Source organism: Thunnus albacares, chromosome 17 (genome assembly GCF_914725855.1).
Source record: "Thunnus albacares chromosome 17, fThuAlb1.1, whole genome shotgun sequence".
Classification (NCBI taxonomy): Eukaryota; Metazoa; Chordata; class Actinopteri; order Scombriformes; family Scombridae; genus Thunnus; species Thunnus albacares.
The window spans coordinates 19,657,302-19,684,011 of record NC_058122.1 but is presented as its reverse complement, the minus strand read 5'-3'; the positions used below and the strand labels follow the sequence as shown (position 1 = coordinate 19,684,011).

The 26,710-nt window shown below is 42.5% G+C and overlaps 1 protein-coding gene across 4 annotated transcripts; it reads right to left on the bottom strand.

Moving 5' to 3' along the window:
* Positions 1-245: 245 nt before the first annotated feature.
* Positions 246-26,710, bottom strand: rhbdf1a (rhomboid 5 homolog 1a (Drosophila)). Of its 4 annotated transcripts, none has more exons than XM_044331680.1 (19): positions 26,231-26,697; positions 8,657-8,801; positions 8,429-8,568; positions 7,713-7,814; positions 6,116-6,329; positions 5,557-5,763; positions 5,228-5,350; positions 4,929-5,092; positions 4,286-4,537; positions 4,048-4,159; positions 3,859-3,933; positions 3,580-3,741; positions 3,366-3,466; positions 3,212-3,275; positions 2,460-2,554; positions 2,273-2,348; positions 1,820-1,920; positions 908-1,061; positions 246-685 (listed from the first exon to the last, which is right to left on the bottom strand). In XM_044331680.1, the coding sequence occupies exons 2-19, from the start codon at positions 8,771-8,773 to the stop codon at positions 266-268; spliced, it is 2,679 nt and encodes an 892-aa protein (XP_044187615.1). In that variant the 5' UTR covers positions 8,774-8,801; positions 26,231-26,697; the 3' UTR covers positions 246-265. The 4 variants fall into 4 exon arrangements, with proteins under 4 accessions (XP_044187615.1, XP_044187614.1, XP_044187616.1 ...); XM_044331679.1 differs by having other exon boundaries at positions 7,713-7,817; positions 26,231-26,696; XM_044331681.1 differs by lacking the exon at positions 7,713-7,814 and having other exon boundaries at positions 26,231-26,688.

Below are 26,710 nucleotides of genomic sequence, written 5' to 3'. Positions count from 1 at the left end.
AGAAGTGCCATACCTTTGTTTCACTGGACAGTGAAGGAGTGACAATGACTGTCGGTGAACAGGGAGGTGATTAAAGGAAGTCCATATGAGTGGCATAGGTATTTATACTTGACAGAGTAAAAAAAAAAACACACAAGCATATTTTCATAGTTCACAGAGATGGGGAAAGTCCCCCCACACAGGGGCAGAGTGGAGACAAAGACTGGTTGATATCATCTGTCAGCCCACATCTTTTGACCTGATGCCTTCCTGCTGTGCTCACGCTTCAGTGAAGGTGAGCGTTGAGGTCGTACTTCTCGCAGAATTTGTCCGTGAAGGGGATGCAGGTGAGTAACTCGCACCATTCACACTTGATTGGGTAGACATAGAAGAGCACCACTAGGCCTGAAAAGAGCCCGACAAACACCAGCAGGAAGACGATGATCTGACAGCGTTTTCGGTACAGGTCCATGCGGCCGAAGCTGATGTAGGGTAAGAAGGCGAACGACAGGAAGAAGCCGGAGATGAAGCCACAAATGTGGGCAAAATTGTCGATCCAGGGCAACAGCCCAAAGGCAAAAAGGAAGAGCACCACACACAGCAGCTTGGTGAAGGCCCTCCAGGGCTGAGCCAGGATCTGCCAGCTCTGGAACAACTCCACGAATAAGCAGGCCAGGATCCCAAACTGAGAGCCGGCTGGCCCCACCTGAGACAAAGACAGCAGAGAGAGAGAGAGAGAGGTAAGCCTGGGAAAACACTTCAAAATGTTCATGAAAATTTATGACTTATGATTTACAAGTTCTTTGCATTACACGGTGTTCTTAACATACTGGATAATTTCCCAAAGAGAGACACATAAACTGACTCATAAATGCACTGTGATAATTCTGCAGTGTGGTATTTTATGGTGAGTGAGACTGATGATCACCTCTGCTCTGTAGGGCAGGAAGATGGCAGAGGCTAAGTTGCCAGTGATGCCACTGATGATATAAATGATTGAGATGCGCAGCCAGCCCGCCAGCTTCTCCAAGTCCCTCAAGATGGTCATCTGGAAAGCCACCGACACCAGGCAGTGAAGGATCCTGGGAGGACAACATTGGACAAAGTGCTCACGTGCGTGCAATGTGACGTATGTGGGTGAAAAGTCGCACGTATTTCGGAAGATAATCCCTTTGTGTAAAAGAGGCAAAACCCTTCAACAGCTGACCGAGATGACTTTACCTATCAAAAAAAAAATCAGTCTCTATCTCAATTTAAGCTTAATGAGTACGTGTAGTGAAGGCACTTTGTTTAATTACCCAGGAGACGGATAACAGACATCATTAAGATGAAGCCCGCTCCTCTTAACTGTGAGGTCAGCTCTTCGTGCTGACTTGACTGACAGGTCTGAACTGCACCAAAGTACTGCTGTTGATGAGGGAGTCTGTCTGCATGTTTTTTATGACACACAGAAATACACTAGGATCAACTATAACTGAATAAAAACAACTGCAACCACTGGTGATCAACTTGATAAGGTGATATCACTTTCACTTACAATACCCACCCATTTATTGAACTACATCTATACTACTTATACAAACACATACCTTTATATATAAAGATCCAGTAGTGAGTAGTAAAGACTTTACACATATCAGGTTTTTTCTTGTAATTGTACTCATGTTTGACTTTAAAGAGTAACTATGCAAAGCAAATGTGGTGAAAAACTAACTCAAAATACAAATGATGCAATAGAGCAATCAAATAAATCCCCTCTCCTTTTTGTCTGTTTCTTTTGCTGGGCAAATATCAGAATAAGCAGAACTACTTTCCATGATCCTGACAGCTACAGACTCACCCAGCATGTAGGAAAAGTGAGAGCCAGAGCCTGTAAAACTGATCTGGGATCTCAGGATTGAGGAAAGGCAGCAGTCCGCACACATCGTCCATGCAGTGCACCTGAAGAAGGAGAGAGCACAGCATATTAAGTAGGCTGAAACAGATACAGGCACAGATATCAAATCAAGGAAAGGAAAAACATGACACATACTATTAATAGATCACAAGATCACAAACAACTTGCAAATGTAGACAGAGCCATCATACACATTTTCCTACGCAGAAATGTTTGGCGAGCTCTAGTTTAATCTGTGCACCAGAGTAAAAATAACACAATATTTTCCATCAGGCAAAAGACACAGCAGATGCAGAAATTAAAAATGATTCACTTTTGGCATTAAACAATTTCTCTCTTTTTTCTTTCCATGAAATAAAAGTGTCATTTGTGTGGAATAAGGAGAGAATTGCTTACTTGAGAGCAGAGAGTAGCTTCCTCATGAAAGTAGCCCATCATGAAGTCACAATATTCCCGGGATGTGATTTCACACCTTGTAAAATACAAACAGCAATTAGTAATCAAGTAAACTGGTTGTCCATCATGTGTCTGACTAGTCCAGGATAAATGTTTCTCATAGGTTCATACAGCGAGCTCTCCTCACCTCCCTTTGGTTCCGATGCAGCAGGGTCGGCCTGTGATGGTACAGTCTATATGAGGCAGGTTGGTGTGGTTCCCTGTGTTGTACCTGGTACAAATCTAAAAGCCAGAGAAGAACAACAAAAGTCAACAAGCAAAAACATACCTGCAAATGATGCAGCATACCTTTAAATTTAATCCAAATGAGACCGGTGGTGTAGCAGTTACGACCTTGTTAAAATTTCTGTCAGACTAGTGAGCACAATTCAATCCAGTGATGTCTGAGATATCATATTTTGAGTTAATCTTAAGGGTTGGCTGTTTCAGTGGGTTTGTGCTGCCATTTCATAATCTATCACAGATTTCCAAGGGTGGGTGTTAAACTTGGTAAAATTGGGAGTGTGTTTATTCAGAAGATAATACAGCAATAGTGCATAACTGAGAAAGAGGACTAGTCCTTCTTTACTCTTTAACAATCCTACTAATGGTCAAGATTGAGAAAAAGACTGAAATATGCTGCTGGTAACATTACTCAAAGGCAAATTATATACATTTTTGTGCATGAAATATATTTGTTTATTTGCCCAGATGGACAGACCCTGCCAGCACCAATTGTTATGTCTTTTTTCAACCTTTGGTGCTTTCTTTAACCAAATCAAATGTAATTTTCCAATGCTCAAACAAAGGTACTTCATATCTCCAAATCCATAATCCACACCCCCCTGACTTCTGAGTCTTTTAATGTCTAAATACTATACATGGTTTTAGTGAACTTACTGGCCACTTGGTGATGTCATCAGGCCATTCATGAGGTGATACTGAGGCAGGCTCTAGACATATCCTGTAAAGAGACAAACAATAAGCACACATTGCCAACCAATATCAGTTAATACTGTAAGATTTAAATAGAAGAACTACTGGTGTACTTCACCTGGGATCCTGATGGCACACTGAGCCGTGCTGTCTGTCTTTACCATTTAACTGGGGAGTGCTGGAATGCCTCGGCCACTTCACCCACACAGCTAAAGTACTCTATAAATAAAACCAAAAGGACAGAAGGGATCAGAATCGCCCACAGTTTCAATCTGTGGTTGAATTATAAAGGTTAAGGAACAGAAAACAAATACTTGGCTTTGTTTACAGACCGAGCATTCCTCCTCTGAGGTTTGGACACAGCCGGAGCGATCGTTCCGCACACAGCAGGCAGAGTTGCGTTCGATAGCTCTCTTTTCCCTGATAAGATCATGCACTTGCTTGTCCTGCCGCATGCATGGAGAGTATTTGGCCCCCAAGTGGATCAGAGCTTCCTGAGAATGAATAGATAAAATAAAATGCAGTATTTATCTATAAACACTGACACATGATTCAGCTTCCTGTGTTAAAAAAACCCACAAAACAACAACAACAGCAGGAAGTGTGCTTACCGAGCTAGGCCCAATCCAGAAGTTCTCCTGCTGTACAAACTTGACATTTTCATACACACCTTTGTTTCTTAAAACCTAAAGCAGAAGAAACAAGAAAGATTACAATTAAAATGAGCTGTAGTGACTACTATGTAGTGATTATAAAAGTGAGTTAACAAAGATGCTCATCTCAACTGAGCAGGGACTCACAGAATCAACCGTCTCATGCTGGGAGAAGCCCACTGGTGCAATGCCATAGATGCATACAGCCAAGATAGTAATGAGCAAGTGGACAAAGGTGATCCAGTATGTAAAAAAAGGCCTAGAGGAGACAGAGAATATGCATGTTTAAAAAAAGAACAGCACCGCTCATCAACCATCATTGTCAGCTGCTGAGGGAAGCAGAGAGAAATTGCTTATTATTCTGATATGTGGAGCGGTGCAGTACCTATGGTCATCCATGTCCTCTATCTGCCTCTTGACGTAGCTGTCAATGCGCTTGCGGTAGGTGCGGTTAGTGAGCTTCCCTACCATGCCCAACCCATAAGGCCTCTTTTCCCGGGCAAAAAGCTTCTTGACAGGTACAACGATCCGCTGCCCTCGCCGCTGTCCGTTAACACTCACCACCTCCTGCCGCAAGGGCACCTTTGGTGGCCCTGGAGTTCCTTCTTTGGCTTTACGCCACCCTCGCTCCAGAGGTCTGGCAACATTTACAGAGGAGACAACAGGGAAAAGAGGTGTATAAGCTTAATGATAAAGAAATAAGATGACATCATCTCTTTTTTGCATCATATCATCCATTATTTGTATAATGTCAACCTAACCTTTAAAATCTTTTGTTTACTTTTGGTTAACTTCTGAGTTTGAGCAGTGCATCTTGTTTATAATTCCTTTTTTATTTGTACCGAACTCAAAACACTTTATATTGTACACTTTATTACTGTTTGTTTGACATAGACCAGTCCTAATAATTATTTTTAAAATGTTTGTACCAGTGCTAATTTGGGCAACCTGAATGACTAACACTGTGGCCACAGTTGCACAGTAAGGCTCCAACAAAGAACAGTGCAAATTATGGGAGCTCCACTCACAGCATGAGGTGACTTCTCTCCAGCTCGGTTTTATCTAGGGCGCTGCCTGTCAGCTCCGTCTCATCCTTCTTGCTGCTGGGCTCTGCCTCTTTCATGGCTGCCTCAGACGGTGACTCAAAAACCTCGTCAGCAAACGTGGACAACTCCTCCTGCATGAGAATGTCCTAAAGGCGCAGGACAGAAAATACTTATATAATATATAATATAATTCTCTGGTATTTGGTAAAGAATTTAAAAGTAAATAAACATGGTTACATAGTAACAACAGCTCAACAACAATGTTGTTTTGTCTGCCTTACTCTGGCAAAGAAAGATGTGTCCAGTTCATCAGGAAAGTCGACCATATCCTCCTCCATGAAGCTGGCAGGAGTGAAGCTTCGTCTTTGGGCCCGTCTTAGAGTGCTGTCCCGTAATGAGCGCCCCTGGGAAACACAAACACACACACACACACATATTAACATTCATATACACAGTCATAGCTCTAATTTTTCCATCACGGCAAGTTACGTAGGTTAAGTAATACAGTACTAATAATGTACAATAAAGTACAGAAAGGAATTTGTATACACACTGATACACTCGTTTTGATCTTTGCAAGCAATGCACACATCTTATCCCTCTGGCTCACCTTGACTAGAGCTGCTGCAGCCCTGAAGCTCATCTTTGCCACAGATTCCCTCTTGCGTCGGCGAGGCAGTCGGTTGAGACCTGAGCGGGAGCTGGTGAAGGAGCAAAGCGAGGCGGCTCCAGGGGTGATGGGGGTCTGAGGCACACTGTAGCCGTCCACCTCCTCGACCATACGAAAGGCTCGTCCTCGTGCCAGTGGGTCCACAATCTGGGGACGAATGGGTTCAAGTCGACATTTGAAAGACCCAAAAAATATCTGGAGAAAGCCATTTTTTACCTTGGGCATTGTATGTAAACACTAAATAAAATCAATGAAACAGAGCAGACTGACTCAAAGTATATGTCTATGGCAAGTTTATGATTTATTCAAGATCATCAATTAATGAATGATCAAGACCAATATTGCCAAGATTTTAAAAATCATCTAATTTGTTTAAAAGGCTATTAAAAAAAAGGCTAAAAAACATGATTATCCACTATCTGCATGACATATTTCACGACAAAAAATATGGATTCAAATAAGAAAAGCATTTAACAAAACAAGTGATGCATCCTTTTACCTTTTGCATGCCATGCTGTGAGGAGGGGACATATAGAGGAGGAGGGGTCTCCGTGCTGGTTAAGGAGATGTTGTCCTGGCTGGGCAGATCCATCTCCCGGATGACCTGTGGTTTCAGCTTTCCATAGCGCAGGCTGCAGTGTCGCAGGCTCTTCCTCTGCCATTTCTGTGTGGCATCACCGTCCTTACTGACCCCAAACCAGTCCGCTGTGCCCCTAATACCATAAACACTGACCTTTCAGTTCTCAGTCACAAAAGTCACACACATGCCTCATTTGTCATGAATAGATTAAACACTACCCGGCATGGTGAAACCTGCCAAAGACATTTAGAGCCATTCTGATGACCCTCTTAAAAGCTCTGGATGAGCAGGTTGGCAAACATGCAAGGAACTGATAAGACGACACTTCCCTGGATGTAAAAAAAAGTGTCTTAGATAGTGTACATAATAGACACAGTGGGAACAAGCCTAGGCATGTTTCTGTCCAGACACACAGGGAAAGACAGGTAGACACACACACACACACACACACACACTGTATGTATAGTGCAGAGTCACACACTCTCCTAAAGTCCACATATTCAAAGAAAGAGTGAGCAAGAGAGGGATTTTTGGAGTTCTGCAAATAAAACCCAGTTTACTCAGACTTTCCTAATCCTAACTGACAAAAGCAGAGCAATTAATGCAGAAATTGAGGAATTCTTCTCAGCTTTTATTTGTGTCCTCCGCCACTCTCTACATCAGCCTTTCCCACTCAACATTGATGAATATGCATGAAATCACATTGTTGAAGTTGAAGCCTAATAAGTACCAGAGCAAACAATGTTACTGCACCCCGAGGCCAGGAAGTGGAAGTGGAAACATCCTTCAAAAGGAAAGTTGAGACAAGCTAGCTGTTTCTACACTAATTGCCAGCTGCAGAGTGAATTCTCAGTGAGGTTCAGTTCAAATCTATTCCCCACAAACTCAGCAAACTCTTTCAGTCCTCTGGTCTCCAAATATGTGTCACTGACAGACATGACTAAATAGCTGTTATTCTAGCATCTTTGTGCCTTTCTTTGTCTCCCTGATGCTGCAGTGATAACCTTGCTTGCTATAAGTGTGGTTGAGCAGCCTTATCTAACAAGTGTCCACTAAAGAAGCCATCACACCTTGCGTGACCGCCTTAAAACGGTGGCTCATGAACAAGTAACTCAGAAGCCCTGGAGCAACATCTTATAATGAATGCTGTTTGACAGATGTGAAAGGGGAATGTGTGGCCTCTCCCACTTCCAGGCTGGGTCATAACTGTACCTCTTTTGAAGAGGAATTTGTAAACAGGAACATGACAGCATTTGGTCTTCTTATGACTCATTTAAAAAGAAAACTTTGTGGTATGACATGACTCAACACTGCAACAGCCGGTGACTGAGTGAGAAACAACAATGCTTGTGACTGTTGTAATGTGGATCTGTGGCAGAAGGTGAATTCAAACTTTTTTTTTTTTACATTATATCAATATTACTGTAATATCAAACAAAAACACGTCAGAATTAACTTTGTAAGCTCTTTGTAAGCCCCTAACACTTGCAGTCTTACGAGCGACTTCCTGCCGTACCTGAGCAGGGTTCTGGACAGCGAGTGGTGTTTCCTGGTGCTGCGGCGAGCAGCTCGCTGGCCCTTAATGGGCACCGTGTTAATCCGCTCAAAGTGCACCCTCCTGCTGTTGTGACCAGGCAGAGCAGGGCCGGAAGGTGGCGGGGAGGGACAGAAGGAAAGGAGAAGGAAAGAGAAAAGACAACAACAGGCAGTGAGAAGGAAAGGTGCAGCTGGACAGTGCTGTAGCCTTCATGCAGAGACAGCAAAGCAGACTTTTAGGTAAATGCTTGTTTTTCATTTAGATTTAGAATATTAGGAAGGTTATTTCCAGGCAGATAACATTACTATTGTTAATCAGAAACAGCCATGCAATTTGGAAAAAGGTAAGGAAAGCAGAAACATTGAGGTTATATGGAAAGGTGTTTTTTTTTTTTTTTTTTTTACATGCCATGATGGGAACACAGGCTGCCAACATCCTCCATTTAACTCATGAATCTCATATAAGCATGTGCTGCTTATATTGCACATCATTTCATCCCATAATCTGCAATCTCAAAACACATACTGCAGCATATATGTAAAATACAACACTATTTACAAGCTACTCTGCAAAGGAGATGTGAAGTTCTCCATATTATAATCATGAAGTATGACATGTTGTATGAGTTCATGCTACACACTGTATCAAGATTTCAACATTTTATATAAATCCTGTGTATTGCTAGCTGCCTGTACCTCTTTATGGTCTGAGTGATGGATGACTGACGTTGTAAGACAGGCCGTCGGGTGTCAAAGAAATCTCGTGGCGGGGACTGGAGGTGAGAGGTCTCCACTGGCATGCTGATACTGCGCAGGAACCCCTGCCTCTTCACCGGCTACATAAAGAAAGGACACATAATGAAAGGACAAGTGAAAACACAAAATTTGACAAAATGCAACAAAGACGACAAAAAGAAAGCCCACCTGAACAAAAGTGGGAGGCTCGTCTAGTGACATCTGAGCCGTGGGAATGTCCAGTCTGAGCCAGGGAGGCTTCTTCCTCTGCAGGCTGCTGGTGCTCTCCCGCCGCGGTTCAGCCATGTTCTCTGTCCCACCCCAGGCCTGCCAGCTGGACAAGACAGAAATGGAGCAGATGCTGTTATTATAATGGGTCTCCGAGAGTAGCATGTAATATGTAGTAACTGTCATTACAATGCATAACCAAAATGGAAGTGTATTGTTTGCAGCTAAAAATATGATGCTCACAGCTCAGTGGTTTGTGCTGCAGACTTGTTACACAAGAGGGTGCTGAGGCCCCTTATTTGATTTAAACATGGGCGTTCACATATTTCCCCTCTTTAGATAATGAAGGGGAAACCACAAAGAACAGTCCACAGCTGTTTACCCTTTCCCCAAAGCGCTCCACAGAGCCATTTAAAAAAAGCAATAAATATTTGTGCTGGAGAGTGAGGAAGTTTGCAGTCTTAAAACTAATCCCTTAATTCTACAGTTTAAATCAAACGTAATCCCTCTTTGTGTTTAAAAATTGTTCTGCTTCCAGCAGACATCTATCAGATCCTAATGACCGTGTATGCATTCACATGACGCAGCCTGTGGACCACAGGAGGTGCACCGTAAACCTTGACATTAGACAGCTCGCTTCTAGCTGCAGTCTTGTCATCACCAGTCTTTCATTTTATTGTCTCACCATCAAACCTCACTTTTCTGAGCCTGGTGGCTCGTTTCCTGTCATTTTCTTAATTCCCATAATTCCCACAGAAAACTGAACTCTTTTAACAGTACACAGCCATCATTTGCAATGGATCTACCAGTATCCCAGAAAAAAATTGTGTATGCATAGTCATGCATTCATTATCATTGATTAACAAATTTTCAATCTGCAACCATGAGGAATGTACAAAATAGTCATTATTTACTTGTGAAAGTGGGTCTCCTCAGCTTTGGAGCCGTTACAAAACCAAATTAATTTGAAAAACCCCTTTCCTGTCCTTAAGTTATTTCTGTTTCAGAGACTAATGTAGTTAAAATGCCTCAAGATGGCATCATCACAAACTCAGTCTTGCAGTCACATTAGGGGCTTTGAGCTTTGAGCAGTTACACCAGGTCATGTCCTCACTTCTCTTGTTACAGCTCCAGCTCCTTGAAAAACTCCACAGCATCTAGAGACCACATCTGCTTCGCGTTGCCATTTTAACGCACCACAGGCTTCTGTTTTAGCCCAAGTGGTGATGGGAAGTGTTGTCAGTGGATCTCAGCGGAGACGGAAGGAAAACCTCAGACTGAGGGCGGCAGGGGTCATCACCAATGTGTTAACATTTAAACACAGTCTTGCTCTTGCTGACATACATTTCTCATTTCACCAGTTCACAGGAGGACAATGATATAGTTACTGTATAATTTGCTGACATCTTTGCTACCATTAAGTTGTGCAGAGTGCTACAAGAAGCAGGAAAAAAAGATGGAAGGTACAGTATGTATGCAGGAAACAGTGCTCACTGTCAATCTGCTGTTGGCTTTGTACACTGATTAGGCTGTTACACTGAATGTTTCCTGACCTCCTGTGACATTGTCTGGACTGTGATACCAGATTAGCAAGGCAGGCTGAACTAAAGCTGTCTGGTGCAGAGTCAGAGACTCCTGAGTGTGAGAAACAGAGACAAGGGCACTTTTGGGTGAATGAGGACCAATAAACAGATTGTTAAGTGACACATTTTTTAAGCCCATTTTGTGTTAGTAAAGGAAGACTATGTACAAAGTTATTTGCAAGTAAATCCATTGTGAGGAAGTCATCACAGACATGAACCGGTCTAACATCATTGTTAGTGAAATGCAAATGTGACACCAGTATCTCAGCTTGTGCACAGCATACTCTCATACTGTTGCAACAACTGCCCTCTCTCTTCTTGCCCCAGGCTAGAGCACCCAACATTTAATTACTTTTGCCATTAGTTCAAACAGCAGGGTTCCTGATATAGAGTGTATCAGCGAAGGGAGGGGGGCATCAGCTTCAGGGATGCAAATTGGAACAGACTGGGACTCAGCTGAAATAAGGCAATGAGGGAATCTAATTTCCCTCCATGCTAAAGATTGTTTGATTGCTTCAGCTCTGGCTCCTCCTGCTGTAAGTCTGTTTACCCTGAATGCTGTGTTGATCCCTGCTTCCAGGGATGGAAGCAAACTGAGCAACTCTTATTGTCCCTGCTGTTAGCTTTTCCTCCTGTTTTAGGATTTTTTCATGCCTACTGTCTCTCACACATATGTTCTTCTGTGTGAGCGATGCCATTTACAGGCAATTACTTCTTAGATCCTTTATGCCTGCTGTCTACTTACACCCACAGAGATAAAAAAAAACTATGTAAATGAATTGAGAGGGTGGGCGAAATACGATAGCTTTAAATGACAGCAAGACCAGAACCATTACTGAACATCTGTATCTTACACAGCAACAAACACTGTAATTCACTTAGACATGTTAAAGTATTCTAGCAGAAGATGTCAGCAAAATTCGGTCCACACCACTATTGTTATGGTTTTCCATTAGCGTCTTGATCAGTGGGTTGTAAGAGCATTTGGTCACAGCCCAAAGTAAACCTCCAACGTTCGATAGACAGCCGAGCTAAGTACCTTGGAAGTCTCCCTCTCTCTCTCTCGTCCTCCTCCAAAGTCAATATGGCAGCTGAACTGGCATGGGCCTGCGACTCGTGTCTCAGAAGGAGGATAGTTGGAACAGTCGGCATAGTCAGCGCTCAAACGTAAGCATAGCCACCAACTCATTTCTCACTGTGAGGGAGCACTCAAACTCTCCATCATCTCTCCATCGAGTGATAATTAGAAATCACAGCACAGAGAAGATAGGGTGGACTCAAGGCTGGTCGCTGTTTGACAAAAATGGGCCCTCATAGGCAGAAAGACCTTCAAAAGCAAAGATATCCTTGGGGAGAGGACAGTTGATTGAATTCTGTGTTTGGCAATTATCCAGGCTGGAGGATTAGCCCTGCCATGACAGTGCATGTTATCTGTTCATGGTCAAGTTCAACGGTGAATGAAAATCAGTCTTAAAGCAATGGCTTCATGAGACAAGACTAAACTATTCAAATAATCCAACCTGACCAATTGCTTAGCTAATGTGCCATGGTGTCTTATCTTACACTCAAGGTGATTGTGACTTTTTTCTGGCCGATATCTCGTATGCCGGCAATTCCAAGCATGTAATAGTTTCCCACGATGTTTACATTCCCATTGCTGATGTGAGACCCATGCTCTTTAAACCATCGTGATTTAATCTAGTTTCTCAAAAAGATTTGTTTTGACTTCAAGATTCACATCTAAAGAGGGAAACACCCACGCCCACAACTCCGCGCCTTGCAAGATTGGCTTCTAACCGTGGTTTGGTCCTCTTGAGAAAATAATACTTCCGACTCAATCACGAGACCCGTGACAACTCTGCATGGATTGTTTTAAATTTGGGGCTTGACATTGCCTCTCAAGGCCACGTCTTCTCTCCATTAGGCAGGGGAAGACAGACAAGCGGACAAAACACAGAGGACAAGCTGACGTCTCTCCAGGTGCAGGGACGTCCAACAGGCCATAATGACTGGGGTTGACAGGCATAACTAACACTCTCTCTGTCTGGAGAGCTGCAATCTATTGTATTACGTTATGAATACAAACTCAAGCCCAATGAAGTTTTCCATGCCATAATTTAATATAATTACTTGGTAAATGGTCTCCAGTCATGCAGAGAAAGGCACTGGCTTATGACAACAGAGGCCCAGCTGTCACAGGTGAGGCTTTAAGTCAGAAAGAAGACAGGCTCAGTGGATGAAGCTTTTAGTGCCACCTTGAACACACTCAAGTGCCCAAGAGAAACAGCTTGTTGGGGGGAGTGCTACTGCTTCATTTTTGTGCTTGTTCATTGCGCACAACATGACCAGTTTTCTCCAACCGCTCTCACGCTTCAAATATGCACAGAGGCTTGCAAGTGAGCATTGCCGTCCTGTTTCACATTCATCATAAATAAAATAGTAAGCTGGCCATGGCCTCTTTTATATTGGATCCGTCATCTTTTTTGCAGACGCTTGTTTGAAATCTCCAGGTCCTATCACTGCTGTACATGAAGAGAAATGAGCCTTTTGAACTAAGCACATATTCGGTCTATTATCTAAGCGCATGTGACTGTACCATATAAGGTGTTCTAAAAAGATAATTTATGAATTAAACATTTCTGAGATGACATTGTGAAATATTTTTACATTATTGAAATCTTCTATCCAGGGCCATTTGTAATCTCAGTGCATGCCATACCCACATTCCACAAGATCTCTGGCTGAAACTGCACCAAGCTGAAATGGCAGAGCAGGAAACCACATGAAGTCTAACCATTATGGACAGGAGCTGGCTGGTTTCCGGGTACTGTGTGTACTTTACTGCTATGCGCTACTCTACAGGAGGCAGGCTAGCTGCAGCCACGCTAAGGGTGGCTGACAGAGCCGTATCATTGAGGCTGACAGAGCCTCAGGTGGCTGGCCAAGTAGGGCCCTGCTTGCTCCAGGGAGAAAATTGCAGAGGCAGGGTGGACAGTAGAGCGGAGGAATTGCTGCCTAGCATCCACAGACAGGCTCCATGATGTATGACCTCATTAATCTGGTAGTGAAAAGTCCAGATACCTCATTCTTGAGAGCTGCAGCACTTCCTGACCTCAGGCCTTCATTCCTCATTTCCCTCTTTCATTCTCTTGCTCTTGATACATGTTTCTGCTGCATTTTAGTCACTACATGTCAATTTTTTGACCACTTTGGCTTAAATTATTATTGTAGTTTTACCTAAATATTTTTCTATGTATTTGCAGCTTGTTTTTTTCTATTATTGTTACAAATTAATGTAATGTGTGTTCCAGACTGATTAACAGATTACTACCTTGCACTAAATCTGATAACATATATGGGTTATGTTTTGTTTTCTTCATTCTCTACAAGTTAGTCATTTACTATAAATGCTCCTACTATCCATTGTTTCTTATGTCTCAGTCTATGTTGGAGGCAAGGCTTGACAGTGGAAACAATGGAGGGAAACCCCGCTATTCAGGCAGTCACTCTCTCTTAGCTTTTTTCTCCTGCTCTCATACAACTAGAAAAGTTATTGGCAAAACCTCCGCTTTAAAAATAAAATAAGATGTTTTCAGCACATTTAATGTTGCCATTGTGAAATCGACATCAGTATACAGTAGCTGCAGTTCCCCTAACTGGGATTTCGTAATGATGGGCCGAAACTCATGACCACACAGTCGTTTAAGTGAATGGGTGGAGGCATGTGTGAAACAATATGAAGCAGCAGCAACGGATCTGGCAATTCAGCCTGACAGATGATCTAAACCTAAACCCTTTGCACTTAATAACACTGCAGGCATGTGTCTTGTGTAGTTCATAGAGGCATCTGAGGCCCATCTGCGCATTAATTGCAGAACTAGGCTTTTGATCTTTATATAGCACATCGTACTTCAGACTGGCATGAATTAAGAAGCTGACAAAACTACAAAGCTACTGATATTTCATTTGGCTGAAGAGAACAGAACGAGAGAACAGAAACAGGCATTAAAAATAAACATGTTATACTGCAGAGCAGATATTAATGCTTGGTGACTACACCAGTTGTAGAAGTTGATTTGAGTATAGGGTTTCTCTTCTTTTCTGGCTGCTCTGGAGACTATGAAAACAGTGTGACTAACATGGCTTCCACACGTAACACAAATAAAACGGAGCTGTGGTCCGCAGTGCAGGCTTACTATGTGTATGGTCTGCGCGGTCACAAATTTTGGGCTGCACGCAGACGTCTGCTGAGGGGCTGTGCGCATGCGGAAAGCATGAATTGGCCTTTAAAGCTTCTCAGCTCTATCTCCTTTTCTGCCTATCTTACAGGGAGAAAATACAGCCACAGGCCAGAGAGAGAAGTGCAACTGAGCACCAGTGAAGCTGTAGTCATCTGAATTGACCCTAGTGACATGTGACAGGCTGTCACACCAAACCAGCTCTTATGACATTAAAAAACACACACACACACACAGACAGCAGAAATATCTGTCGCAGCTGACCCTGAGATCAAGTGTCACGGCTAGCTGAGGGGTAGGCATGTTGGGCGGCGGCTGTGATAGGCAAGGTGGGTGCTTGAGGGTGGGCATGGCTGACAGACCCGGCCAAGAAGGGTGGAGAGGCTCATGCCTTTTCCAATGTTTTCCCTCATATCTTCAGCTCAGGCTGTCAGCACCATTTTTACAATGGAGACTTAACCTTTTAGTCTCAGTGGTATCAGTTTGGAGTGACAGATTTGTATCGGGTCCATTGCCAGGCTCCCTCACTGTCATAACAGTGTTTACTAAATGACAGGATCGAGTGCCAGAGATATGAATAGCTCATGAAAGTATAAATGGCCTCCTAACAGCGGTCTCTGTGCATGTGGTGTATTTATAGAACTCAATTTCGAATGTACTGCTGGATGAAACTGTGGACCAACATAAAAAACATCCTGCTCCAGATCTCTGGGCTGTTTCTGACAAAAGCACACGTGACAACACCTCTCAAAAGCTGTGCACATCAAACTAGTTTTATAGAGCTGGATGCGTCCATTTATCTCCGTGCAAGAAATAAACACCACCAGAAGCAATATCTGTATTTGCCATCGTACTGCCTGCACCGCTTCCCATCAAGATGCCAAACGAATGCAGGACCTAGAAAATTACGTTCGGCTATTTTATCAGCACAAGACCCGGCCTTTCACCATGCAGTAATATCCTGTCCAGGAAATCACAAAGGAGAGGTCAGCTTTGTTAACAGTACACATAAAGCAAGATATAGTTAACCTAATCTCAGTGTGTTTATAAGCAGAATATCAGCCAGGGGAATATCAACTTTGCTTAGCACAAAGTTTTTCTTCATTTTTGCGACACAAGTGAAACATTACATGAGTGGCTAACTCAGCTCTTGAATTATTTAGTCATTCTGCACAGGTGAATTATTTATTACATACTTCCTACCGGAGCCGCTGTGCACATACAGGTAGCTGCACATAGCTGAGGCCCCTTGCTTAAAGTCTCTCTTTTCTCAGTGTTGTTTAAGGGCCTGTTTTAGCTCAGAATAGCAGATAGCAAATGCCTGTCTTCAATTCAGTGGAAAAAGAGGCTCTCTTAGTGTATCTGTATCATGTCTCAGACTAGAGCTGTGTTTGTGTGTGTAATCTGGAGGAAACAGATGACAGTATAAAACTCTGACCATGTCAGTTAGATCAGGTAACACCCTGTTGAATCAACTCACAGTGAAATGGCCTTCACCACTTTGGGATAATGTAGTTGATAAGCAGCAGGTTTTAGGCTGTGACTCCAGCTGCCAGACCTGAAACCTCTTTGTTTGCCATAGAGGCTTATCTTCAACTTGCTGTATCTCCAGCTGTACTCTACAAAGACGCTCACTGCCTACCAGAGTGGGAAAAACCAGCGGCTGCTGAAACTTTGTATACACCTCCACACTAGGTCATGGGAAGTTTATGCATGGCAAGCAGACAGTACAGAGAAAATGCTCAGGCCGTGTTGAGGGCAGTTAATGAATTCAACAAGACCATGATACTCCCGAGGATCTGAACTCATCCCAGAGGCTAACAGATAAGTGTGGTAGATGTTTAAAACCAACAGCTAAAGTAGCCTAGTAAATTACAGCTGCAGTTTCACATCTTGCTTTGCAGTGAATCAGCATGCTAAATATATAATATTATAGTTTATTCTGCTGATAGGGTTGTGAAGGATGAAAAGCAATTAGATTAAGCCTAGATTCTGCCTGCACATCAAAAATAATGAACAAATTTAAATGTGCTCAAAATGTTTTTCAAAAAAGGCTCGTTGCATAATTTGCAATTTTACAGATAATGAGTCTCATAAATCTGAAACTCATTTTCAAAGCATGGAAATACTTTAATTTCCCTATTAAATTTCCAAATTAGACATGGGTTGTCAAATGATGAACTACGTCAATGACAAAGATTTCTGTTTGCACTACTTGCCTTGATCAGGAGATAAATAACATTAGCATTTTCTTACAAGGTCATAGCATGTTTCTCACCCCTTGACCCAACCTGGTCTGACATAACATGTTGGCTTAATAACAGAAGCCATTTTGGACAAAAAAGGGGGGTAACTCATCTGTCTTGCAGCTCCCAATCCACTTAAATGTGTCCTTAGATTACAAACAAGCACCTTATTGTCTACAGGAGGTTTGACATTCTCTCATTAAGTGAGTAAGAGGAGAATCTCAGAAACAGCGTGCCCTAACAACATGTGATCTCCATCTAAATAGTTTCCAGCATGATATCAGCCTGAATCAAGCCTACAAAAGGCTGCATTGTACAGCTTGATGTGGACTGGGCTGAACAAGGGTCATTGTGCAGTGCAATCGTAGTCAAAAAAAAGCAAGAGCAGGCTGAAGTTTTCATTTCTCCATCAATGGAAATGGCGCACTAAGCAAATTCCCAGCTGAGATAATTACCCAGGATGAGGCTCAATGAGTTAATTCCATTATGGTTAAGCAGAGACAGTGTATTGGAGTGTAATGCTTAATGGATGAAAACTATATCCAAGCTAAGATTATCAAGTCCTACAAAAAGGGAGAAAACAGCTCCACAGGCTGTCAGACAGTCTCATGTTACTATCACAACTGTTTAGGTTTATCTTTGTGATCGAATCAATCAACGGGATTAAAAATACTTCACAAAGGACAGCCATCAGCTCTGTCCTCTCACATCCTCTCTGGGAGACCACCAGCATGGTGAGGTCAGGTTACTGCTTATTTTACTGTGGAGTATCTGGAAGGAAGGAAGTGCAGAGGAGAGGAGGGGGAGACGTGCAAACGAAGGCAGGAAACACACTGCAGGCCGGGCGCATTCTCCCCGTCCGGTCCACACGACCACGGAAACAACATACACTTGCTCACATGCAGAGGAACACATCCACACTGCACATGTAAACATACACATCCCATCCCCGAGCATGATCAAGCATACGTCACCGTATGCAGAGAATAATAGGTGTTGTTTGATTCAGGCCTGCCGCCCACTCAGAGTCCAGCACAGAGCAGCCAGAGAGTGAGATCTCAGTGTAGTGTGACATTGAAGCTGACACATCTATTGAAGACAGCAGATGAAGTGTGGCCTGTAGCACTGGGACAATGGGTTTTAGTCATATTAGTGTGGATTCAGGCAGAGGAGCGAATGAATGTTGTCTAGTCTTTTATGGCAGAGATTTCCAAAGTCAACGGCAAAGTTGGCGCTTAGAGGGGTTTCTGAAGGCGCTTCTGATTAAATTAAATTTTTATTAAATTATAAAATGACTTTTAAATGTTCTCAAAGGGTAAAGCAATCTACACTGCGACGACAAACGACTTTAGAGGTGAAAGAAATGCTTAATTTTAAGAGCTTTTCCAAAACACACAGTCCACTTTCGGTCAAAATCAAACCAAACCACTCCTCCAAGCACATGATTGCAGTGAATATTAACTCTTCTATTCTTAGAGACTAGAGGATTAAAATGTTACTTTTCAAGAGAAAAAAAATTGGTCAAAGTGGACAAGTGGGAAAACCCCTCTTGAGTTGCGTTCTTGTTGCTTAGTAGCTGTGGGCCTGTAATGTCCACAATTAAATCATTATGAAAGCGCAGTAAAGTGAACCAGCATCAACAAGAGAGTAGGAACATGTTTTTATCTCAAATATGAGAGATGTCAGATGTGTAAGAAAAACATATTAAACATTCATAAATGTGCAGTAAAAGTACCATGGAATAAAATTAAACATGTTAAGACGCATTAAGAAAACTTATATTCACAATGCATGAATGTAAGATGTTAATAATTCAATATAAAATTAAAATATTTAAGAGTTTTGATACATTTATTTTCTACATGAACCTCGTCTACTCTATTAGTAATTTAATTAAAAAATGTTTAGACTCAGCCTTCATAGCAAAGTTTAATTAAGGTTTTTATCCTTTCAATCTTTCAATTTTAGACACTTTCTGAAATTACTAAAAAGCCTCAGATGGATTCAACCTTCACCTGCAATTTCAGAAAATGTCTCCTCGAAAGATTTGCAGTCCGTTAACAGCCCAGAGTTCAGAGTATTGATCAACTGCATTGATTTCCACCACTGAGAGCTGTGAATATATGTACGCATGCACATGTGTAGGCTTGTGAGCTTGTGCATGTGTGTCTACGAGGGTGCAGTTCGTACGTGTAGGTGAGCACAAGCTGAGTTAACAGTCAAGTGAAGGACAGAGAATATCAAATGAGGTCGTGCCAGCAGCCTCCACGTGCACCAAAACACATTCAGTGTCGCATATGAGCCAGATTTTCTGTTGAGAGGACAGTGCACAATTGCTTCTGTATAGGTAAGAGAATTTTATTTTGTTTTTGCAGAGGCAATAGCCACAGAGACCTATTTAGTCTTCAGGTTTCCCTCTTGATTGGAGGGAGGGGAAACCGCTTTTACACACAACAACTAGGTCATTTAAATAAAGCTCCCATATTTGAATCTCTTTCATCTGTTACACAGGCAAATATACGGACGAAAGAAAAGCAGAAGAGACATCATTACAATGAGTCTTACATGCACAAACTTTAGCTATAGCTGTGCATGACCTATGGAGCGTGTTTGATCAACAGATAAGTGCTTATTCACAGCTACACTATGAGCTCTAGTTCCCACCGCTGCAAGTGGTGGGAAGAGCACACAAATCAATCCCACTTACATCGACTACAACATTCACGCTGCTCTATTGTGTGAAAAAGTACTAAAATTAACCATACAAACAACGTGTTTCTGATGTAGGCTCTGACATTTCCAACCCACGGGAGAAATCTGTGGGTCTGACGGTTACTCAGTCACTGTGGTGTAACACTAATGTGGGTCACAAGACATTCTGGCAGGGCTGTGAGGAGCGTAGATTGTGGGTCAGTGACTCAGTTAAATGTGAGGTGACATTCGAGTCTCTGTGTCAAAACAAGTGAAAATCACTCATCAAGATGACGTCATTTCTATGACTGGCATTCTAAGAAAGATAATTCAGATCGTTTGGAACATTCAGGTTCATGCCTTACTCTGTTCATGTTAAATCAGTGGTTTGAATAACACATTTTCATCAGATGCAGTGATTCATAAAAGCAACAGATTGACAGTCTTTAGGTAAAATTCTTCTCATTAGTCTTATAATCATAATTTTCTCAAACAAGTGAATACAATAGGGTAAAATAATTGGATTTCTGTTCAGTGTAACTTCACATCTTTTAAAATCTCTTCTACCCAATGCTAATGCTTTCTGTGCTTCTTCTGCCAAAGTGCTATCAACATAGAGAGGATACGATAACAACAGACAGTGTGGACCACTGCTGTCATCTCATTCAGGATGTAATTTGCAGAATACACAAACAAGTTTTATTCTGGACTAAAAAGTCCGCAACAGAGCAAATCCCCTCTGTTCGGTGACCAAATAAAACCTAATTCTCAATTCTCTGAAATCCATCCACTGCCGCATTTCATTCAAAATATGATGATTTGATGTATTTGCTGGCTAATAATTTGGATTCCAATAGAGCGGAAGAGAGGGAGCACCCAGAGGTGAAGCTAGGGTCTTCGAGCTGGATTCAGGGAGATGTAAAAGTGAGGATGAAGGGGGGAGGGGGGGAAGGAGGAAGAATGAAACCATGCAGCTGGGCCGAGAGATCTGTGGAAAACTCCCGACAAAAGCACAGGAAAACCGGGGAAGGCTGGGGCAGGTCCTCTGGGACAGTCACAGGCCCAGTGAGGGGGAGGCCTCCTCAATCCTGATTTAACTGAAGAAAATACATAGACTCTTTGTCCATGGAAATAAAGTCAGTTTTTCCCCCGTTCACAGAGCACACATGGGACACAAGGGACGCCTCCTTACTGTTTGATTTGACAACCTAAGCAAATATTGTCTTACAAAGAGGTTACAAATAATCAGGAAATGTAACGTCAGTAAGGAGACAGAATGTCGGATGAGTGAAGTGAAACTAAAGAAGAAAAATCACATAATGTGAGAACAAACCCTACAGAGGCTCCAGGAATAAATTACTTCTGCATTTACATTGCTGTTCATTTATTTATTTTTGCCTTTACTTGAATGAATAAGCCTCACCACATATTAGGGTTTCTACGTGATGCCTTCACTATAACTGGGCGTGATCAACTGGGCACCATAAATGAGAGACTTTACATCATTTTCCTTGACGCGCACATTGCGAATTCTGTCAGCTGGCAATTGGAAGGGAAAGTTGGCACAAGTGCGAAGAGAAGCAGAGGCAGGAAAGAAAAGGAAAGTTGAGAGTTAAAGGATCAGGTACTTGTTCAAATATGCCAACGGCGCCTGGCTTGGCACCACTTCAATCCGTCTGACTGACAAATATTCAACACAGTCCAACAGATTAACTGAAATTTATTTGTACAATTTGTACATCAATTTAATATGAAAATAGTTTTTAAAGATGAGCCATAGCCACATTTTGGAGACCCCACAGCACTGGTATTTTAACACCCAAATGGTATCATCTCAGCCAAAAGAAAATAGCATTCACACTGACTAAGGCGTCTTTCTAGATCCACCTCTTCCGAAAAAGCCAGTAAAAGACAAGTTGCAGTGGAGTCCAAAACACACCCTCATTTCTGGGAAAGCTGCTGGAGTGAGTTTGGTGCATGGTATGTGATGTTGGTGGGACTGTTGAAACTGTCCAGATATAACTGTGTGTGTGCAGCTCCATTCAGGGAATGCTCAACTTGAGTTTAGCAGTCTGGTACACAATGAGGATTCACAGCCTGTGGGTATGACGGCTGACTGTGCCAAAGATAGAGGGGCGGGGGTGGGGGGGCGGAGTGGAACGGGCCGGGGGAAGGCTATCCTATTTAAAACTGCACTCTCATCCACACTGTAAGTGCTGGGATACTCTATCAGTCAGGGTGTTCCTTGAGTTGGTGCTCTGACCTGACAATGATCTGAGAAAATGTAAACAGACACTTCACAGTGCTGCCGTTACAGCAGTTTGAGTCCTGTACAGAATGCATTACACCACCGTCTCCAGTATGGATCAGCAACATTAAATATTCTGCATATCTTCTCGGTTATATTAAGTTCTGCACTGTCTGACTTTTCTCTGTACATCACAGAAAGAATGAAAAGAATTGTACCACTTTCTAACTTAACAAACAATTTACAGGTTGTAACTAATGGCTTTATTGATGATCAGTTCATTCGTTATCAGTTATAAGACATTAATATGAACATATTGCGTTTCCACACTGTTTAAAAAAATCCCTTTGTCTTGTGCATATTTCAATCTAGCTCTTTAATCCATCATGCAGGATAACCTGCCCCTCCAATGGATGGTTAGAAAGTGGCACTAATAATAAAAAATTTTTACAAGTTGACCAGCAGGTTGTACTACTGTAATGCAAGCTTGTGTGAACTTTGAAATAAAACCCTCTGTCAAGGAATTTCACCCAGGTAAGATTGTGCAATTGCAACATGCCTTACATACATACATACATACATACATACATACATACATACATACATACATACATACATACATACATACATACATACATACATACAGATAGATAGATAGATAGATAGATAGATAGATAGATAGATAGATAGATAGATAGATAGATAGATATTCCTGTCTCCAGGCACCAGGTAAAGAGAGATATTTATCGGGTTATCTGCGGACACGCCTCCGAGACATTCAAAGTTCAAGGAGCCATTGCTGCTTCTCTAGAAGCAGCTAGCCTTCTGGGAAAAAAAACACAGCATTCCCACAGCCCTGAAAATGAGCTTTGCCCTGAGGTTAACCAGCCTCAGACACCATGTCAGTGCAAAGGGACCAAAAACACCCTGTAACTACCAACCCTAAATTAGATGTTTTCATCTCTGCTACAGCCTAATGTTGGCTTAAACCAAATAACTGTGAAAACAATTCATAGTAACCTATATTTTCAATTTAGTCATGCCTGCAACTTTTTCTTGAAACCTACGCATCAAAGGTTTCTAGTAATTCCTGTGAATGCCTGTTCATGTATGGCTGTCTGGCTCATGACAGATGAGGTGCTGACTGAGAGAAGGGCAGGTTGGCATGCTGGCAGACGAAGGCCTTGGAGGCTCAGAGGTAGGCCTGAAATAGCCCTGCTGCTGCTGCATTACAGCATTACATCACAAGTGACTTCACCGTCATGGCTGCCGCTGCATCATGCCACCGCCAAGATGCATGGCAGACACAACACTGTTTCTGTTCTTCCTCAAATGCCTCATTATTTGACATGTGAAAACCATCAGTGTTGCTGCGTAACTGACAACTTAGTCAAAACCGTAGCCACATCAAAGTCAGAAAGGTAAAAGCTGAGCGACTAGCAGCGAGGACGAGATCAAACACTGCCTGTGGGCTCTCTCACCATCAATCCCCTGTAAAACCATACCTGGCATGCCTTTAAGCTAATGTCTGTTTGAGTTCACTTGTGGGAACAGTTGTAACCAATATATTTAGCAGAAAGGCCTGTGTATTGTCTCTAAAGAAGCAGAACAAGTTTGTTCACATGTTTTACTTCTGCAGATACGGCCGCCCTGCCCCACATTCACAAATCAAACCTGGAGACATCCTCAATTGTAGCAGTTTTTTTTTAAACAAAGCAGATGCTGGCTGTGATGACAGATTTGTGACAGTCTGGGAGAAATGTTATTCAGCTAGTGAAATGTTAACCTCTTCAACACCATAGATTATATATTTGTATATTTTAAATGTATTTTAAAGTTTCCAAAGATTAACAATATGAGTAAATAATTAAAATAAGGCAGAAAACTTCTATAATGATTCATGAATCCACCAAGTTTAATGGTGCTGCCCTAAAAAAACATGGTGACATGAACTTTAATATTTCCCTCAAAGTAAGAAGATTCAATGATCAGTTGGAATAAACAGATGCAAAAAATGCAACATCGAGTCATTTCATTATACAATGTGGATTATTTAAACGTTGTTTAAGTTAAAGTCATAAGGAAAATCAGGATCTATGTGAAATGCCTAAATGAAAAGTGTGCAGAATTATAAAATTATCCTAAATGATATAAATCAATACTATGCAATATCATGAATTCCTTTAAAAAATACACATCCCTTCAATATTACAGATAGAGACAGACAGACAGTGTGTTAATCTTCCAAAATATGATCAGAGCAAACTTCCACTTGGTCAGTGGTAAATGTAAACCTCAGGTCGCCTGGTAAACAGGATTCTCAAGTGAGCAAATTTTGAACTCGTGGTACAGATGGGTTTGTTGGTGAAACAGCCTGAGGTTATGTAGAGAAGCATGTGCTCTGCACACATGGAACTGTTCAGCCCAGAGACACTCATTTCATTTGAACTCTGAGACAGCTCTGTCCAGAGACTGAAGAAAATGACCAACAGTCACAGAGAGTACACCCATGTTCGGGAACAAGCAGATTTCAGAGGGGTTCTTCGAGGAAATCTATAGCTGCTTTGTATTTATAGTGAGGACTGCGTCATCTTCTCACCAGAGCATCAAATCTACAAAGAGAGCTCATTCTGGGCTAAATAACTGTGTCCTGCTGGTAGATACATCATCTTGAAGTGATTAGGCCACATATGAAAAACATCACCGTGGTGCCATTGCACACTACCGCATGCTTTGAGATGTATGGAAAGATATATCTCTTGATAAATGGCGACAAATGGAATGAAGGTTGATAACATAACCACTGAGAGTACAATCTTGTTTTGTAGCTCTTTAGAAGGCAACAGCATGGAGCAGTTGTAGACGACTGTGAACTTGGCCAGACTGACAGACAGATACCGCGCCATGAGTCATGCAGGCATGACTACAGTGTGGTCCCCTCAGCAGCCCCCTGAAAAACTCAAATACCAGCCAGTCAACACAGGCCAGCCTGGATGGTCCACCTGCCTCAGCAGAGCGAATCCCAGCTCCGTCCAAGTATCACGTACCCACATGCACCCACATAAACATTCAAACACTCACACAGGGAATATTCTCCCTGGGGTCCAGTTGGAGCAGATACAGAGGATGAGCTATCACACCACTATCACACATCAGGGCTCTGCTTTATTGGTGAGATTACATCACCCCGAGCCATGACACCCACCCCCCCCCACCGCTCTCCGACCCACCTCCATGTGATAAGGTTTCAGGAACACTGGGCACACAAACCAGGCCATGTGCTCCTATGTTCTGTCTGCCAAAATAACTCAGCAGTTTCTAATACAGTACGTCTATAGTTTCACTTCAGTCTGCCCAGGTATTGTAGGACGTTGCAGCGTGTAACCTTTCTGATGTCAACAAGATTGCAGTTTGATAATATGTATGCATCCACCAATCTCTGATGAGTCAAATCTAAACATTTAGGTGGCCCCTCCATGCGTATGATTTTGTGGAATTTGTGGCCTTTTGAGACCGCCCGCTGTGGGTCACTTTGAGTCACTGTGTGTCAGTGCCTCATGAAAGCCACAATTCAGAAGAAAAAATAAAAAAGATCTAAGGAAGAAACTATTCTTTCAGGTTCAAAGGGGTCGAGTGCAGAGAGGTGATATAAGCAGCACACACTGTTTGCTGCTCTTTCCCTCCACATTTCCGTCATGAATTATCAAACATCTGCATGTAGCCATCTATACTGTAGAGCAGGAAATGTGTCATTTTGAAACACGCATACACATTCATGACTGCCATGAGGAAGATGATGGTGATGCTGATGATGAGCAGAACGTGGAAGAGGAGGGAGGAGGGAGGAGGATAAAGGGAAGGAGTGGGAGGAAGAAGACAAGGATGAGTGAGGTCATAGTGTGACTTTACCCCTTAATGTGTTGCATGATTATTCATCAGTGCAGTCATTTAGGCTCATTCCTTGATGCAAAATTACAATTAGGCCGAGCTATCTCCCATCAGCCTCCAGCTACATGAGATAATGTTGGCCTGCTCTTTAAATTAAAACCATAAAGCCTTTGGCTCATGTGGCTCTAATGAAAGTAATCTCTCTTTAGCTAAATTTAAGTAAAAAAAAAAAAAAAAAAAAGTAATATAGCTTCTCAGCCTGTGTCTCATTTTAGACGTGAGGCTCAATTCACACCTCATTAATTCCACTTCAACACCTCTTAAAGGTGTTGGGAATTTCACCTTTTTAAAAAAGGTGTCTGGGCCTATAGGTAGACCCAATTAGAGCACTTTAAATAGCCTACTTTCACAATTAAAACTCCACTACAAGAGGCGTAAAAATGCACCCTGTCACCTTTACGATGCTCTGCTCACCGCGTCCAGCGTGTATCTGAAGGCTTCACATGTCGACCAATTGACCAGTAATTTAATTCAATCGTTTATCCTCCTCGATCACGACGCGTGAGCGCTTCCCCCGACTGCTGCCTTCCGTATGGGCGACCAGAGGACACAGTCACGAAAAAAAATTTATCACAACTTACCCTTATAATAACCAGCTCAGATGATCTCCAGCGGTGAAAAAAAAAAATCTCAGATTTTTCCCCAGGAAGCGGACGACTGACTTGTCACATCATCCTGGCAGCGGCGCAGGAATAGACGCGCTTCTTTTTCCACCCCGCAGATGTTTTTAAGCCAAGCCCCGGTGCCGTGGTATTATATCTGGTCACTCTTGATCAAACCAGTAACCGAGGCAGTCCAGGGTGATGTAGCCGAAATGTCGCTGCCGTCCGGTTCTCTGCTTCCCACCTACGGACAGAGCATTCCCACACTGCTCCATGGATCGACCCGGGGTAAGTTTTCTTCTGCCGGTTGTAGCCTAATTCAGTGTGTCGGAGAGTCAGCCCCGCCCTGGACTGGAGACGGTCTGTGGAGAAGGCGAGCCCGTCAACAACCAATCCGTGTGTACACAGGGAGGCGCTGCTTCTCCCGGTTAACGACGGTGACTAAGCGATATCCTCAGC

What these genes read in the sequence shown, in the direction of transcription:
- rhbdf1a (XM_044331679.1), bottom strand. Translation starts at nt 8,773, where the DNA reads ATGGCTGAACCGCGGCGGGAGAGCACCAGCAGCCTGCAGAGGAAGAAG. An exon ending in CTGCAGCAGCTCTAGTCAAG is followed by an intron (nt 5,351 to 5,556) that starts GTGAGCCAGAGG and finishes TGTGTTTCCCAG; the next exon opens with GGGCGCTCATTACGGGACAG. An exon ending in GTGTGCCATCAGGATCCCAG is followed by an intron (nt 3,276 to 3,365) that starts GTGAAGTACACC and finishes GTCTCTTTACAG; the next exon opens with GATATGTCTAGAGCCTGCCT.